Consider the following 19,466-nt stretch of genomic DNA (forward strand, 5'->3'; position numbering starts at 1 on the left):
CGGATATACTACTTATAAGGGAGATCATCAGAGCAGTACTCAAAGCCGACACACTTGAGGGCACGTCTACTGGGGCAATGTGGGTGGGGCTCAGAAATGGGAAAGGTGCAACTACACAGATAAATTATAAGTCACCCAGAGCTACCAAGAGGTGAAGGAACGGATATGCAGACAGACCATGGAAAGGTGCAGAAACAACAGGGCTGTCATGGGGGGGGGGGGGAGCTTTAAATTCCCCAGTATTGAATCTAATGAGAAGTGGGGGAGGAATATAGTTGATACACAGGAGGAGGATATTTAGTGTAAATTGGCATCAAGATCGGCACAACATTGTGGACCAAATTGCCTGCCAGTGCTATGTTCTACTCTGCTCTATGTTCATTGTGGATCTCTCTCTCACACACACACACAAATTGGCACACAAGTCACTTAAAAAAAATGATTTCCCAGCATCTGCCGTCACTTGTGGTTCACAGAAACTGGCGTCATCAGTTTTCCAGTTGGATTCACACCTGACTATCTGTGAACGGGCCTGAGTGCTGCAGTCGGAAACCGCGCTGTATAAATGGGACAGCGTGGAGTCAGTCAGTGAGTACTGAACCGTGAGTAGCCTGTGACCTCGATCATCAGACGAACGGCGCAACTCACTCAAGCTGACCAACATGCAGTGGGATACCTTCACCCTCATCTGGGGCACCTTGCTGCTCTCTCTACCGTATGACGCGGCGGCTAGAGGTAACGCGTTCAGAAAAGTTGAGCGCACGGGAACTTTGATTTCCTTTTTTTTTTGAGCAAGAACGAATCGAGCAGATATAATGTTCTAATTTCAGAAATAATTAACCTTACCAGATCTTAGAAATTTGTTAGAAAATGTTGCAAATAAAAACCCCAGTGATGAAGCCGGGAGAAGAAAGTGGCTTTCTGAGTATTAGCATATCCGTAAAGAAAAACAAAGTGTAGAGGTGAAAATTTGATATGAGAGAGCAACACGAGTCTGTGAAATATCGTTGCCGTGCGGTTCCGTGATTTATAACTTTACTCGGGGTGTAAGAGAACGTCGATCTTGAATTAACAGTTTAATTTATCTGAGTTCTGCCTCAATAATTGCCCTAAATTAATTTTGAGGAAGCCACATTGAAATGAGTTCACAATGGAAGAACCCGTTCTGTTTTCCTATTGTAGCTTCTATTAAGATAGTTTACGTTTACTGTGTATTTTTTCAAGTTGGAAATTAATTTCATTTTTGTCTTCACTGACCTTACTGAAATGGCATTAATTGATTAGGAGATTCCATCGGTATTATTATATGTTTATATTTTTGATATTTTTACATTTTTATATTTACATATTTATATTTTAATACTTTTGATTGATTGATAGGTAAGTGCTTTTGAACCTTGCTGAATGCCAGAAGTTTTCAAAAGCTTAAAACGAGAGGCAATTGAACTGATTGAGCCAAGTGTTCAACACGAAGGTTTCCGCATATGCTGGAAATCTTGAGCAACACATACAAAATGCTGGAGGACTCGCTGAGTTCCTTCAGCATTTAGTGTGATCCAGAAATTAAAACTGTTCTCAGCACTTCTGTTGATGATAGTTTGACATCGGGCGAGGTACTCACACAATCAGATCATACCAGACATGACAATACCAGTAAGGATTGGACTGGCTGGGAAGTGTAGATTAACAGGTCCATTTGCAGCACTAGTCAGCATGAAATTTTACTATTGCATAAAATTCTGGGTCATTTTATTTTAAGCTGTCAGCCTTGTTGATATTTTTGCCCTGTATTTATAAGGAATTACAAGTAAAATGTGGTGCTCTAAATTACAAGATATGAGTCAGTGGGTGGGGTTCTTAATTAGCACTCTTAAACTTCAAAACAATTTGGTTTAGATTCAGTGGGAATAATTACTGACACACAATTACTGTCGAATGCAACAGCACAACTAATAGAAGTTTCTATTATGTAAAACTGCAGACATTAAAAATAGGGAATGAAAGCAGGAATTGCTGGAAGTATTCAGCAGAAGTATGCCTCTATGGAGAGATAGAAATAAAGTTCTTTTATCAGGTTAGACTCAGAGAGTAAAGTTGCAGAAAGTATGTGTGTGTGTGAAAAAAACGGAAATATCATCAACTGGGTAGCAAACAAGGTTGATCTGTTGCCACAGTTGCTTTTTTTAGCGTGAGTTAATTAGTTACAGCTGATCTGTCTGCTGTCCTATAAAAGAATTGGCTGTTTAAGAGTAGGGAGAAAAACAAAAGAATCAACAATATGCTGGAATTGTTTCTGACGTTTTCAAATAAAGAAAAAGAATGCTGCAAATGATAGAACAGGTAGCACCTGGGGTGGGGGGGGGGGGAGTGCTCATGTTACAGGTGAGTGACCTTGTGTCAGAACAGACTATTTTTAACACAACAAAGGGAGGCTGGTTATCTGAAATTGTTAAATTCAATATTGAGCCCCAAGGGAACAACACAACTCAGTCTAACATCGCTCAACCATGCTCTATATGGCTTTAATATGTAGAATTCTGTATTAAGTGACAGAATGTAGAAATTCACTGAAACCTATTTAGCAGCCTTTCTTTGATAGTGGACGTAACCTGACCAATAATTTTCCTTTAGACTGTAGACCAATATATCACTTGAGCTTGTGCAGTTATGGAATGCATTATGAATGATCACATCTGTTCCAGGGATTGCATTTCAGACCAGAATATTATTTAATTATTTGGTTTCCTTTTCTTCAAAGGTATTGGTGCAGGTGACAGGGTTTGGACTGGTTTGGATCAAACAGTCCTGTGATGGTGTGTTATGTATGTTAAAATAGTCTACAATATTTTTCATACATGTATTTGCACAAATCTTTGATGAATTCTGAAACAGCTAATTACTTCAAAAGTGGTTGATTTTCATCTAATTCAATCTAGATAGATAAAGAAGACGGGAGATTTTTTGGCATTCTCTTGTGGTGGTGTGTGACTATACTGTCAATGCATAAAGATTTTGAATGTTGTAGGAGCTTGAGAAGGTCAGCAGAACATAAGAAGGAATCAGTAACAAATGAGTTTGTGATGTTTGTTTTTATTAAGAACAGAGTGTGGGATGACTGCAAGGGAAGATTTGGGAAAAATGGAAACTAGCGAGTTTGGATCAATACGTGAAAATTGAGATTTGGAGCTGTTTACATTAGACAGACTTCATCCAACAGGTTAAATGAAGCTCATCAAACTATATTTAAGAAGGCTTTCTTCTTTGGAGCTCCCCAGTGAGTTAAACTCAGGCCCCCTGTACAGTCATTGCTCAGCAAAATGTACCAGGACTAACTGATTTATTTAATATTGAAGATGATGATGAAAATAGATATTATATATGTTATGTTTTGGAGATTGTGATTGTTTATTAAGTAGAGCCACATGACTGTAATGTGGCCACAGGAAATTTCTTGTTTAGCACTGTGTCTAATTACATTAAATATAGACAGTATTTGCCTGAGTTATAATGGAAATATTTATGTTTAGTAAAGTTATTTGAACTTGGAAGACATTTTTCTATTGGATCACTTGTTGCTAATCAGTTAATTTCAGAATTGGAAAATTACTTGCTATTTAAAACCTTGTCAGCAGAAAAATTGAATATAATCAATGTTTGGTGTTAATAGACAGAAAACATTTGTTCCTGGCTTATTTTATGGCAGGTCTTCTTAGCAGGTGTTTCTCTTTATATTTCACTACCACGTGTCATTTTTTTTATCACCTAGTCTAGATTTTCTGCTACAAAAGGTTGGCTTAAGTTTAGATCTGTCCTGCAAGGTTTCTATAGCAGGTCCCTCATTACCAACTTGTGGTGAGGTTCACATGGAAATCTGAATATTTGAAAACATTGCCTTGCAGCTGTGTTTGCTTTCTCACGGCCTGGCTGCCCTCCATACTCAGGACAGAAGTTCTACTTACTTGTAGCCACTGTGCTTAGCTGTACAAATGCTGCCTATAAGCTACCAAATAAAGAACGTAAATATAATTTTACAACTAGCCTTTCATTAACTGAATTTATTGCCATTTATTTCATTGCTGTATAATGTTTCAAAGTATTTTGTACTTTCTTATTAAAAGATTTTATTACATGATCTTGTTTCAAGACAATTAAAAAAAATCTTTTTTAGCTAAGTTCCCTTTTCAGAAATAAGTCCGAAGTCAATATGCTCCTCATAAATACTTATGCTAACTGGACCAGAATTGACGTCACTAAGATACTACTTTAGATTTAAACTGCTTTGTCAAAGCATTTTATTAGGATAGATTGTGTTTTCTATATTAATGTTGGCTGGTACATTCTCTTTCTCTTAATGGAATTGAAGTCAGTTTTTGATATTCTTTGGAAACTTACAAAAATGACTATCTTTCATAAGTGAACAGAGATGCAAACAGTCCTCACTTCTTAATTCTAGAAGGTGAGTCGTATCTTCTCTATGTCCGAGCCTTGCAAGTATAGTTACCTGATAACAATGAGGAGTTGGGCTCCAGGCATTCTCTCTTTTCGACCTGACACTTAACAGGTCATAGTCTCCAATTCAGCCGCACTAATTGGCAGTAAACAGGAATCAAAATTGCCATCCAAATTTGTTCAGCTACATTTTACACAGGGCTCTGAAATTAACAATTACAGTAGGTCAACAAGGAATTCAATTTACTTCTTTAATAAAATATTTTGTTACATATTTAATTCTTTTAAACCAGTTCAAAAAGTGAAAGGACTTAATAGAAGTCCACTTTAACCTTACTGAAAAGGACATAGAGTTTTGTTTAATTTTCTGTAATAAAGACTATAGCCTATAAATTCAAGTTCAAAAATAATGCAAGCATAAACGTTAAGGTTGTAGGGGTTACTTGTACAGAGTTACACCATGTATTCAGCAAGATTTGTTTTCATGCTTTGTAATAGAAACATCCTGAATAACTTGTCAGTTGTGCTGTGAGCAATCTTTTTCTCTATTCAGCAAATCACTAACACATCCATTCCACAGTAAAATGAGATCATAGTTCTCATCGTCAGAGAAGGACTGCAGCTCTCAGCTTCACCAAGGAGAAATCTCAGAAGATCATTCCTGGTCTTTATTTAATTCTTACACACATCTGGTTTGTAATTGTTCCTTTCCACACCTTGTGGCACATTGGGTGACAACCTTGCTATCTCTTTGGCATTTTTGTCTGTGTTTTACAAGGCTGAGTTGCTAGCTCAACCCTCAACCCAGTACAGATGGATGGCAACACAACAAACTGCTGGAGGAACTCAGCAAGCCAGGTAGCATTTATGGAACAGTCGACGTTTCGGGCCGAGTCCGTTCGGCAGGACTGGGGAAAAAAAGATGAGAAGTAGATTTATAAGGTGGGGGAAAGCAGAGAGAAACACAAGGTAATAAGTAAAACAGATGGGAAGTGTACAAGACACCTGCCAGATTTGAACTCAGGACCACTCAGCTCCAAGTCCAGTGCAGGTCCCATTACACCACTAGCCAGCTAATTTGTCATTGTACTGTCCTTTAAAGTTAAGCAGTTCAAACATTTAATTTTGTTTGACTGTTAGAAAATACAATAATATGGAAATTAATGGTGATAGAATTAACAATCATGAAATAGCTTAATAAATTTAAGCATGTTTTATATTATTCTGGAAGAGATGGAAATTATTTTGGTTTTAAAGCTCATTGGAGTAGACTAAACCTGCCATTTGCTATTAAGTATTTTAAAGTTTTAGACTCCAGTTGTCCTCAATAATTTATTGGATTATGAAGGATAGCATTTTTGCCAAATCTGTGGTGCAGTTGGCACAATATTATTTTACCATCTGGTTTTCAATATCATAAAATAAACGTATCTGTGCAGTTGACATGGTGGTATCTAGCTTGGAAGAAACTCTTCATGATGTGTTGTACAAAAGAAAACAGGCACAGCATTCTTCACATAATGCAGTCATTCATTTATGAATAATGATTCATAAAAATTAAATTTCTTTACTGATCTTTCATAGTAGCATGCAGATAAACACACGCACATTGTTCCTTTTTACAATTATATGTAAGCATGGTTGGTTTTCTGGTTTCCCCCATCATACACAAGACTGATCCTTCAACAGTGTCATTGTGTTTTCTTATAGAACTGGGTACTTATGTTAGACTCTGCACTTTGGTTTCCAGAATGGCATTTGAAACCACAAGCTAAGTGAGCACTGTGCCACTACTAAATCTACAGATTCCTTTTTTTTTTCACTTTTTCCACTGAAATTGTCCATTGTGCTCAAATATTTTAAACTTGACCTTGGGGGAAAAAAAATGAAAGGTAGAAGCAACTGCAGTGACAGATGGAAGAATAGCTTTTGCCATTTCTCCCTGGGCGAGACGAGGCTTGGAACCATTCCCCCCTGGGCGAGACGAGGCTAGGAACCGTTCCCCCCCCGGGTGAGACGAGGCTAGGAACCGTTCCCCCCCGGGTGAGACGAGGATAGGAACCGTTCCCCCCTGGGTGAGACGAGGCTAGGAACTGTTCCCCCCTGGGCGAGACGAGGCTAGGAACCGTTCCCCCCGGGTGAGGTGAGGCTAGGAACCACTTCTTCCTGAGAAGGAGATTGCACAATTAACTTGTTATGTGGTGAGGTGGAAAGGCTGAGAAGATCAGCAGAATGAGCAGCGATCAACGTTGAACCAGCCATGGGTGGGTCACATACTTGGAGTGGAACATAAAACCAATGAATCTTGAATTGTGGTGAATATGAAAGGAGGGATTTCCCCATTGGGTTGACTGCCACCCCTTTCATTTCGAATTCAAGTACCTTTCCAGTTCCTTTCTGAAGATGCTGATCAATTGTGGGTCCACCATCCAACAGCCAGCAAATTCCAGATATTAACGATTCCTGAGACTTTTAATCAAATTATCTGAGGGCCAATGGTTGAGAGGGTGACCTGATAAAAAGCATTTTAAATTATGAGCGGTATCGATAGTTTAGATATTCTGGAGTCTTTTTCCAAGGTGGAATTGTCAAACACTTAGAGGGCACTGCTTTAAAAATGAGAGTGGGAACTCAAAGGAGATTGGAAGCAAGTCTTTTACACATAGGGTGGTAGGTTCCAAGAATCACCTGGCAAGGGAAGTGGTGGAAGCAGATGTGATAGTGATATTTATTTATGAACAGGTGGGGAATGGAACGATGTCAGCTATGTGCAGACTGCTGGAATTAGTTAAAATTGGCATGGCTGGCACAGCCATTGTGGGCTGAAAAGCCTTTTCCTATGCTGTACTTTTCTATAACCCATTTTCTTACATCCCAATGAAGCATTTTCCTAAATGTGGCATTTCATTTCATCTGTTGGTCATGAAGTTGGAGGATAATTGCAGGACCTAACAACTCCAACTCTAGCATTCAGTTGTGGGCTACATTCAGGCTCCATTTCTCGAGTTCACCCCTCCATGCCCTTCCATAATCACACACACAGCCCTTTCCACTGAGTGTAAGGAACGGAAATTTAGAGAGCAGGGACTTCACCGAGCAGTATGTGGTAGGAAGGTGCAACTCGATATTTAATGAAAATACAAGGTTAAATTAAACAGTGTTGACATGTTATTTAGTGATTTTTTTTTTGGAACTTCAGTCATTAAGAGATAAGTGTTCTCACAGTGGAGCATTAGGGAAATTGAAGATCTCCTGAATCATTTTGTTTCAGGAACTGGTCACCTCTCTGTAGGAAATCTTTCAAGAAGTTAAGTGAGTGGCCAACTGAACGACTAGGCAGAGCAGAAACACAAGGTGTGTGCCATTCTAAATTCATATTCAGTGTCTGAGGTGGGCGAAAGAGAGAACACCTTACAGATGTGCCGTGCAAAGATGTGCCGTGACAGAATTTTCTTAAATAATCTTGAAGATTTCAGCTTTATTAGGATTATATGCACTTAGTTTTGATCAGTATTTATTATTGTTTTATATTCTATGACGGTGCAATTGGCCAACTCTGCTAACACAGTAACCATGCATTGAATTTACACTGGCTCAGGTCAATCTCCACACTTCGGGCTTTACAATCTGTTGAAATGTGTACTGATAGTAATAGTTTGGAATTCAATTGTTTCTTGATTTTGGGCATTCAGATTTTGATTTACTAAGTTGTTATAAAGTTAAATGACATGCCACATCTTGGGTTTTTTGAACCAAGAGAGATGTCCACTCACAAACAAATGATGAAGGGCCCTGTAAAGCCAAAGATCATCACTATTACTACAATCTGTGGATGGGAAGTGTGAGAAGTTTATTTATGGTGGCGGCATGGGGAATAAAAATAACTTTTTATCAGAAAATGAGTGCACAGAGCACATTGTGGAAGACCCATTAGAAAGTTTCCACTCGAGTGCTTTTTTCTGATTAAATTATGCAAGAAGGCAATTAGATTTGGGGAAAATATGTGTCAAGTGTGAGATTACCTGATTATAAAAACTGATGTCCTCTTAGTCCATTACTATTTAACATTGCCTTAGAACCTTTGGCAATTGCCATCAGACAATCACAGGATATTTTGGGTATTAATCGTGGGACAGACATTCATAAGTTATCTTTGTATGCAGATGATTTATTACTATTCATTTCTAACCCAGAGAAATCCATCCCAGCAGTTTTATCATTATTGGTTCAATTTAGTGAGTTTTCTGGGTATAAGTTAAATCTTAATAAAAGTGAATTGTTTCCTTTGAATAAACGGGTCCCAATTTATGGAAATTTACCTTTTAAATTAGTTAATGATTCTTTTACTTATTTAGGGACCAAAATCACAAAAAACCGTAAAGATTTATTTAGATTTAATTTTTTACCCTTAAATCAGATTCCAATCAGATTAAAGGTTTGTTTACTAAGTGGTCACCATTATCTTTATCCCTAATAGGTAGGATTAATGCTATTAAGATGGTTATTTTACCTAAGTTTTTATAAATTTTTCAAGCGATACCAATTTTTATCCCGAAATCTTTTTTTTAACTAATGTTGACTCAAAAATTTCTTCATATATATGGCAGAATAAAAATCCCAGGTTAGGTAAAATATATTTACAGAAGACAAAAATGGAAGGCGGGTTAGCATTACCTAATTTCAGATTTTACTATTGGGCAGTTAATATTAGATACTTGTTATGTTGGTTGAAAGATGGGGGTGGATCTTTCGGCCCTCGGGTGAGTTTAGAAATTAAATCTGTATCAGCTTATGCTCTGGGTTCTATTTTAGGGACTTCTCTCCCTTTTGCTCTTTCTAAATTGCCGAAACGAATTAACAACCCGATAATTAAACATACTTTGCGTATATGGTTTCAATTTCGGAGATTTTTTGGGTTGACTCAATTCGTTTTAAATAGTGCTATTGTATCTAATTGTTTTTTCCACCCTTCCATTATAGATCAAGCTTATTCAGCTTGGAAAACTAAGGGATTACTAAGATTTTCTGATTTATTTTTGGACAATTGTTTCATGTCTTTTGAGCAATTATCCAACAAATATAACTTGCCTAGATTTCATTTTTTTAGATATTTACAGATTAGACATTTTTTAAGTTCTGTACTCCCTACATTTCCAAATTTTGTGCCTTCAGATATTTTGGAGAGTTTATTTGAATTAGACCCTTTTCAAAAAGGGCTTATTTCAAAACTTTATAATATAATTATGAAGATACGTTCAGAGCCTCTTTATAAGACTAAAAAGGATTGGGAAAGAGAGCTTAGCCTTATTATTTCTAGTGAGAATTGGGATAGAATTCTTCAATTAGTTAATACATCATCGTTATGTGCCAAACATTCATTAATACAATTTAAGGTCGTACATATGTCCAAGGATAAATTAGCTCATTTTTACTCTCATATTAGTCCTATTTGTGATAGATGTCAATCTGAAATTGCGTCTTTAACTCATATGTTTTGGTCTTGTTCATTTTTGGAGAAATATTGGAAAGATATTTTTGATATTATTTCTGTGGTTTTGAATATTGATTTACAACCTCATCCTATTACCGCAATTTTTGGTTTATCAATGTTAGACTCACTGCATTTATCTTCTTCTGCCCGTCGAATGATTGCATTTCTAACTCTGATGGCTAGAAGATCTATATTGTTGAATTGGAAGGAAATTAATCCTCCCACTGTATTTAATTAGTTCTCTCAAACTATGTTATGTTTAAATTTAGAAAAAATTAGAAGTGGTGCTTTTGAGACTTCTATTAAATTTGAAAAGTTATGGAGACCATTTATTCAACATTTTCATATGATGTAATATGACCCTGTGCCAAGTTCATTTGATTTCCCAGCTTTTAGCTTACGTATGTTGAGAGGACCGGACGTGACAGCATTGATGAATATTTATTTTTGTGAGATATTATAAACAGCCCCTTTTTTTCTGTTTCTTTTTTTTGCTTCTTTTTTCTTCTATATTAGTTATTAGTTATTAGATTAGTAGATTAGCTAGTTTCGCATTATATATATTTTTTTTTTTCTTTCTTTTTTCTGTTTTTTATATCATATATTATGAAATATTTAGACTTACCATGTTCATACATATATTTTATGGCTTATGTCTTAGTAAACTCATTTATATTGTAACTATTATGTATGTTTTTTCTCATATGTAATGGAATTTGTATGTTGGTAATTTCTTTATCAATATATCATTTCTATTCTGTCCATATTACTAATAATAATAAAAAGATTTAGAAAGAAAGAAAAACTGACTTCTTAACAAAGCAAGTGATTGGCTGAATCAGATTGAGGTGATACTTGGCAATTCCATAGGGAATTTTAGAGCCCCCTTCAGTGATTTCCATGGTATCCTGAATGGAGGGATTTGATACACTTTGATCTGACCTCACTGTCCAATGCCAACTATAGCTAATATATCTAGAATCAACCTATTTATTTGAATGGAATTGCTAAACATATTTATAAAGGCAAATTTATTTTTTTATTTCTCTCGATATTTATGTTGTTAATTACATAAATTCTATTCCTGAGAACTGTTTGCAATCTAAACAGTGTGCCAGTTGGAAATATAGCAACCCCCCCCACAATATATTGAAATAAAAACATAAGCTAACCAAGGGCAAAGTGTAGTTAAATCAAAGTATTTGACATAAGGCAACAATTCACCGGTGAGTCTTACAGGGTCATCGATGGGACCTCCTGACTATGGTGCAGCCTCCTCTATGTAGAGGGGCCACTTCGACGGGCATCTTTGCACTGTTAGCCTCAAAAGGTAGGATCTGTCAGTGCCTGGCCATTTGAGTGTGACTTCCTTTTCCCATGCTAACATGTCTGTTCATGGCGTCCTCCACTGCCATGATGAGGCCACATTCAGATTGGAGGGACAGGACCTCATATTACTTCTGGGTAGCCTCCAACCTGACTGTATGAACAACAATTTCTTTAATTTTTGGTAATTACTCCCCTCTTTTATCCCCTTCCCCATTCTGATTACCCTCTCATCCCTCTTCTCTTCACTGCTCATCACCTCAGTCCCTTTATTCCATAGTCAATTATCTTTTCCTATAAGATTCCTTCTTTGGCATATTACCACTTCCATCTATCACCTCCCAGTTTCTTACTTCATCGCCCCTCACCTATCACCTGCCACTTGTACTCCTTCTCCTCCCTCACCTTATTCTGGCTCTGCCCCTTCCCTTCCAGTCCTGCTAATAGTTCAGACTAACATTTATATTCTGACAATAGATTGGTTGGTGTAAGACAAGATTTAATGTTTGTAAATTCTTAAGCCTGACCTCAATCCTAATTCATCTGCAACAAGCAGATCATTATGTAGGACTGCATTCACAGAGGCTCAACGCTATTGTTATCATAAGAATACTTCACTGCCTGATATCTTTTTTGAAAACTCTTGTGAATTTGCCCAAATAGGGCAATCAGTTGATGACTATAGGTTGAGGGACTTACAGATATATATATTTAATATTATATCTAAGAATATGTACCCAGGATGTTGGTGAGAAGTCTGTTGCTTTTCTTCACAATAGGGCTAACTGCAAATGCAGGTAAGAATAGTTGTTTAATGGATTCAATGCATCATTTAAACAGCTACTTCCCCACAATGTAGCTGACCTTTAGAACGGCATTTGGGTTCCAGTCCAACTTTTGTGCTTAGATCCTTAATGTTTATATAAATCAAGTGGCCACTGAGCCACAGCTGATATCTCAAACTGGATCTGTTGTTTCATGTTTGCTACTGAAATGATCCTCTATTTTCAGGGCTCAATTGTTCTAGCTTAGGCTTTAAAAAACCAAATTGCTAACTGTAAAGGAGACTGCAATTGCAGGTGGCAGGAGTGTCCTTCGCCATTTTTCCTTGGGTGAGATTAGACCTGCGCGCCCCTTGTTCCTGTCGAAGGAGAAGTGAAAAGTGGAGTTGAGTCACAGGTTATAGCATATGGTGACATACAACATACGTACTTTAATGATAAATTTATTTTGAACCTTGAGTAGAAGCTGTGTAGAACATAAATTCATTGTGTTGTGTCTGCATACAACTACATATCAATTAAATAAAAGCTCACACGTGGGAGATGACTTTAACTTTAACATTGCAGTGGGGGAGAGAGAGAGAGAACAATATACATGCATAGATAACAACACGTGCACAGACAACAAATCAATATGTAGTGCTATGGGAGGGGATTCATTGCTCTAAAAGAAATAGATCCATACATTACACTTCCTCCCCCTTTAGATTAATGCAAACTAAAACTGTATATGTACAAAACATACTATTTCCCTTTCGTAAACCCATACTCCAAATTAATATGCTTTCACAATAACAGTCCATAACAACTTCACAGTGCTAAAGGTTCAGTCTCTTGGGTAGTGCTCTGTTTCTTTCAGGATAGCGCCTCTGGACCTGTGGAGTATTATCAAGTTTGGTAGGTGTCTTGTCTAAGACAGCACTCTTGGTTGCCAGTGTCACATTGCTGTCAGTGATATCATCACTGAGAGGTAAGTCAGGTGACGGTACTGTGTTCTTACTAGTTTGTTCTGGTAAGCTGTTTCTGGTGAAGATAGTCCCCAGAGGAGAGACAGTCTTTGCTGAAGTGGTTGACATCATTGGGGTAATCTCCGGCCACTTCAAATGAGCATACACAGCAATCAGGAACATGAATGGCTCAGCAAAGTTAATATTTACTCATTGCCATGGTGAAGACAGACACTTCCACAGGTTAATGATGCCTCTAGGGGTGCATTTTGAGATTTTCAGTATCCTGAACAGCTTTTGGCCAAATCTTCAATCTGTTTATCTGTTCCCTTCACAAACACCTTCTCATTAGCATTAAGCAGCTGTGACAGTCTCTGGTTAGTGCTACCATTTGAGCTGTATTTGCCTGTTGATGCCACACTGAGAGCTTTGATTGATTGCCAGTCTAGTTGGATTTTTCTCAACTATTCACATCTGAAAAGTGCTGGCCCTCCACTTTTCAACACATTAAGTTCTAACTATTGTGTTCAGCCTCCATATGCACATTTACTTTCAGCTTGCCTTTGGGAGACATTTTCTCACCTGTGTGGGGTGTTAGCATCATTGGCATCTTCTCTAATGACACCTTAGAAGGTAGTCAGCCTCTGGAATTATAGACAAAGCTGACCCTGTATCCAGCTCAATTTTTAGTTTGTGATCCAGGTGATTTTGTGATCTGCTTCAGTAATATGATGCAGTTCTAGGCATGACAGTTCACCTTGTCCATCTCTGTGTTGTCTAATTCTGTTGCACATTGAGTCATTGTATGTATTTGTTTAGTTTTGTGTTTGAAACTTTTCACTTAGTTGTGCTTTTTGTCTGCCTTGCATGCCCTGTCTATGTGACCTTGGCTGTGACACTTACTACAGATTTTTTTCCTTGAACCAACAATTATTTACATCATGGCAGTATTTGCCACATCAATAACTTTTATGGCTTTTTGCACCATTCAGGGACATTTTGTGCACATCATATTCTAACCTTTTCTGTAGTTCTGCTGCATCATTGCCTGTTCTGAGGCTAGTTCAATTTCAGACAGTAGCCTCGTTTGGGTGCTTTGGCACTGCTTGTCACATTCAAGCCTGTCTCTTAATGCATCAGAAAGTACAGTACTGGGAAAGTTTACACGATTTTGTAGTGTATTCAGATATACTTTCATCTTTTGACTGGTTCCAGCAGCTTAGGGCTCAAACAATTTTGTAAAATAGTAACAATTTCATCAAATGCCTTGTTTGCTGGCTTTTCAGGGGTTACTAGGTTGCATAAGAGATGGTACAATCTTGCACCCATTAAGCTAAGAAGCATAGGGGCTTTTTTTCGCTCCTCCAGATTGTTCACATTTACCCTCTTGAGAAAACAACTCGCAGCCTTCATTAGTCAACTTCCCCAACTGAAGCCATCGTTATTTTCACTTTAAATTCAGTGCATCTTTCACTGTTATAATGCATTGTACTCACATGTTTGTTATCATCTTTGACGGCCTTCTAGTACTGTCTAACTCTCACTGTTTTGTCCTGTAACTATCGATGCCATTCACAATATTTTCTGACATTCAGGTTCGTACTCGTTGTCAATTTTGTTGTGTCTGTGCACAACTACATATCAATTAATTAAAAGCACGCATGAGGGAAATTACTTTAACTGGTGTATTCGCATAGCAGCAAGAGTGAGAGAGAACAATGTGCGTGTGTAGACAACAGCATGTGCACAGACAACAGATCAATACGTAGTGCTAAGGTGGGTGTCATTCCTCGAAAAGAAATATGTCCATATTGAATCATAAAATTGCTGCAGTACAAAAGGATACCAAGTCTAATACAACTCGTGGTAGAACTATTTTCTCAGTTCCATTTCTACATTCACTTTGAAATGAGCAAATCATAAATGCCATCCCAATTCCATTACCAGTTCTTTTTTTGCAAGACACCATTCTTTATTACCTATGACATAGTATATAACAGCAAGGGGGATATTCGAGGACAGCGTGCAACACCAATTAGATTACGGATTGAGTGAACACTGTGTACAGTTCTTTTCACCATGTAACAGGAAGTTTGTAATTGCCATGGGGAGGATGCAAATTAAATTTGAGGAGGTGCTGTGAATGGGAAATGGTAGCAAAGAGTAAAGATTAGACAAGCTAGAGTTCTCTTCCTCAAATAGAGAAGGCTGAGGGAGACTTAATTGAAGTGGATATAATAACGTAGGACCCAGATTGAGTACCTAGGAATGATCTATTTCCTTGAGCAAACAGGTGAGGTACCAGGGAGCATAGATTTAAAGTAATTGTAGAGGGTAATTGAAATTTCTATTCATTCAGAGAGAGGTAATCTGTAACTCTCTGCCTGATAGGGTGGCAGAGGCAGAAACCCTCATCAAACATAAACAGATGTGTTGTTGAAGAGCTGTGGCCCACAGAGCTATGTCCCTGATTCTGGAAGCTGTCATTAGGTTGGAAAGCCATATTCTGTGATCATCACAGATATAATGAGCCAAGTAGCCTTTTTTGTGCATTAGGTTTTTGACAATTCTTTGGTTTATGATTCAATGATCATGCTGGAGGATATTTTAAGGGCTTTAAGTAGTGAGTGAGGGGCATGGAGGGAACAATATGTGGGGAAGTGGCTGAGATGCCCAAGCTCTATAGAGTGATGAATTGATCAGGTCAGTCCAGTTAGGAAGGAGGCATTGCTAGGGATTGTGCTGGAGAATTCAATGGGCCAACTGGAACAAATCTCAATAGGAAAACACTTGGCAGGAGTGTTTTGTACATAACATAAGGATTAGCTTAGTAAATAAAGTAGAACTCTTAGTCAGGAATAGGAGTAATTTCTGTGGATGAGAGGGTGATCTAGTCCAAACCTACACTGCCCTGGGAAGTGGAGAAAAGAGATTGATAAGAAATAACTTACAAAGAAAGGATTATTCCAGATTCAGGCAATAAATAGTTGCAAGAGAGAAAAGCAGGAGAGACAAAGTGAGGCCTTCCCAATAGACGAAACAGATTGAATATTTGATGAGAACTGGAGGAGGATGTATGGGGCATGTCATGGGAATACTTCATGGGAGCCAAGTTGTGAGGACAAGTGAACAAAATTAGAATTGGCAAAATAGAATGGCACTATCTTAAAGATATTTCAAGAGTCTTTTACCAGCACGTGAATAGCAAGCTGCTAATAAGAAGTGGGGGGAATATACCAAGGCCAAAGAAAATGGTTTAACCAGCCGGTGGGGTAATGGCATCTACACTGTACTTTGAGGCAAGTGTTCCTCTGTTTAAATCCACCCAGCTCCTTGCACACTTTCCATTCGTGCTGGGTTGAGCGTCAAGCTAGCAACTGGGCCTTGTAAACAACAGAAAAATGCTAAAGAAATGGCAAGGTTGCCGCCCAGTATACCAAAGGTGAGGAGAGGGACAACAGAGAAAGTAGTAAGTGCCTAAAGATTTGTGGCAAAGCTAAGGTTCACATCAGGCTGACACTTACTGAGGAAGAGGATGTTTATAAAATATTCTTAGAACTGTTGATGAAAGTAGTAATGAATGAGGTTAAAGCTGGCAAGAACATTTTACTGGAAAGGTTGGCTATGCTTCAAGTGGATAGGTTGCTTGGTGGAATTGGTTTACATCGCAAGCTAAGTGGAGGGAGGGTGTGAGAAAATAAGGGAAAAGTTTACTATAATTTTCCAGGGTTTTCCAGATATGGGGAAAGATTGAGCTTGGAAATTTAAATTTGAGACATTCTTCTCCAAGAAGGCATATAAGGACATCCCTGGTAACTACAGGCTGATCAGTTTTGCACCTGTGGATGGTACAGTTCTAGAAACCATAATTAGGAAACCAAAACAATTCTTTGATGATGTTAGTTATAATTCAGAATGGGCATAATGTTTCTACAAAGAAGATAATATTTGAATAACTTAGCTGAAAATAAGTGTTTTGTCTGTATGGAGTTAAGAAAATTTTGAAGAAGTACTATTGAATTAAACTGTTGAATACTGGGAGTGGATAAAAAATGGCTTGAAGAATGATTTGTGTTTAGGAATGGAGGATTTATAAACTTATTAGGGGCTTCAATAGAGTAGATAGGCAGTCTTTCTCCTAGGTTGGGGCATTTTTAAATGTCTGGGTAAAGTTTAAAAGTGAGAGGGGAGAAATTTGAAGATCAGAAGAACATGTTTCCCACACAGCAGGTCATTAGTATATGGAACCGGTTGCCTGAGGAATTAGAAATGTTAAACAATGAGATCTTTTAAAGGGTATTTGAATATGTAGAAGAGTATGGACCTAATCTGGGCAAATAGATTGGACATTGGGGCCAGCATCAAGATGTTGAGACAAAGTCCCCGTTTCTGTTCCATTTGATTCTACAACTCTAATTTTATTCCTGAAATCCTTCTTCCCTGAGGCAATTAGGATGAGCCTTAGGAAGGTGGTGTCTGTCATTAAGCGCACCCCACCATCCAGGACAAGTCGGCTTCTCATTGTTAACATTGCGGCGGAAGTACAGAGGTCTGAGGTCACACACTAAGTGATTCCAGAACAGCTTCTTCTCCCCTACCATCCAATTTCTCAATGGGCAGTGAACCCATGAGCTCTCCTTCACTGCTTTTTTTATTTCTGTTTTTTTCTCTTATTTTAACTTAACTATTTTATAGACATTTATATACTTACTGGAATTCAGTTTTTTTCTGTATTAATCATGTATTTCATTGTACTGCTGCATAAGGTTAACAATTGTCATGACATGCAGTCTGCCAGTGATATTAAATCTGTTTGTGATTCATTCTTGAACATCTTTCCTGCACCCACTCTGCAATATTCACATTGATCTTAAAGCGTAGTGACCAGATTGGACCCAGTATTCCTATTGGAACCTAACACTCTATTGTACGGATTCAGCACAACACCCCTACTTCTGTGCCCTATGTCTATATTTATAAAGCCCAGAGTTCTAGGGGTTTTAAACTATTACTTCAACTTTTCTGAACTTCACACAAGTGTGAATGTGTACTTTCAGATCACTATTTCTACATAGGCTTTAGAACTCTATTAGCCCATATTGCATCTGGCAAAGTATATCATTTCTCACATGAAATTACATGCCTGTATATTCAGCCAGCTTCCCAATGTTTTCTTGCAGTCTATTACTATGCTTTCCACTGCTTACAACAATTGCAAGCTATCTGTCTTTCACAATCTTTTGAATTTTACCCTGCACATACATGTTTAAGTCATTATTGTCTGTCAAAGTAGCAATCTTCCAATCATTAGTCAAAGAGAACACCACTCCCTTACTGAAACTCTGATAAAGGAACCATTTGCTGTTTTTTCAAGGCAATTTTCTATTAATGCTGGTGGTGGCCTTTTAATTCCACAGGCCTGAAATTTGAAAACCAGTTTATTGTGCAGGACCTTTATCAAACACTTAGAATTCGCTAAGATAATATCTATTGCATTCCTTTCATTGATCTTCTCCAGTACCACTTGGCCTCGAGTCTTCTCTTCCAAGATAATTCCAGTCCATGCACAAAGATTTTACATTTGCCACTTTGTAGACCTTTAGCAATATTGAGGGAAGATTGGAAGATTTATGGCAAATACTTACATAAATTTCCTTTAAATCTCTCTTAGCAACCACCCGGACCCGGTGACTTTTATTTTAATGATTGCCGGCCTTTGTAGTACCCCCTTTCTTCTTGGTCTTTTACTCCATCTATTGGAACTACTTTCCCATTGGTTTCTGAGTAAAGGGAGATGCTAAGTACTCATTCAGCATTCTGGGTGCGACTTCAGCTCCTGTGCATAGATCGAATTCTTTATCCATAATTGACACTGCTTTCTTTCTTCCTTTCCTTCTTTATTGATGCAACTGCAGAAGACCTTTGCATTCCTACATAGAACATAGTACAGAGAAGAGTGAGGCACATGAAGAGAACCCTCCAGTCCATGATTTGTGTGCTGTGCATAATGCCCAATTGCAAGATGCTGCAAATCCAAGCAACACACGGTATGCTGGAGGAAATCAGCAGGCCAGACAGCATCTATGGAAAAGAGGAAACAGTCCCTGTTTTGGACTGAGAGAAAAATGATGAGAAATCAGAGTAAGAAATGGAGGAAGGGGAAGAAGAAATCCAAGTTTTTAGGTGAAACCAGGAGAGAGTGAGGGGTTAAAGTAAAGAGCAGGGAAGTTGACTGGATGCTCAGTGAAACTCGTCTGCTCCTGATCAATGTCTTTCCATTCCCTGCATATCCATCTGCCTATCTAAACGCCTCTTGAATGCCAACATCTTTATTATGTTAACTGTCATTGCCATTTCAGTTTTCTTTTTTTAACCATGTTCTTGCTTGACATGCATTCTTTGGCTACAGATCTACTCAACTTTGTAGTGTTATGATCACATCCAGCAGAAAGACCTTATCTCTGGTTTTTG

At 37.9% G+C, this 19,466-nt stretch overlaps 1 protein-coding gene across 2 annotated transcripts in view; it reads left to right on the forward strand.

Annotated features, from left to right (window-relative positions):
* The first annotated feature begins 511 nt into the window (after nucleotides 1–511).
* Nucleotides 512–19,466, forward strand: part of LOC132395656 (carboxypeptidase inhibitor SmCI-like) — a 65,581-nt gene continuing 46,626 nt past the window's right edge. For both annotated transcript variants that reach the window (XR_009512703.1, XM_059972551.1), the window contains exon 1: nucleotides 512–735. Coding sequence is in view for 1 of the 2 variants with exons in the window: in XM_059972551.1 (XP_059828534.1) it covers nucleotides 663–735 (73 nt within the window). In the remaining variant the exon portion in view is untranslated. The remainder of the gene's footprint in view (nucleotides 736–19,466) is intronic.

Source organism: Hypanus sabinus, chromosome 6 (assembly GCF_030144855.1).
Source record: "Hypanus sabinus isolate sHypSab1 chromosome 6, sHypSab1.hap1, whole genome shotgun sequence".
Classification (NCBI taxonomy): domain Eukaryota; kingdom Metazoa; phylum Chordata; class Chondrichthyes; order Myliobatiformes; family Dasyatidae; genus Hypanus; species Hypanus sabinus.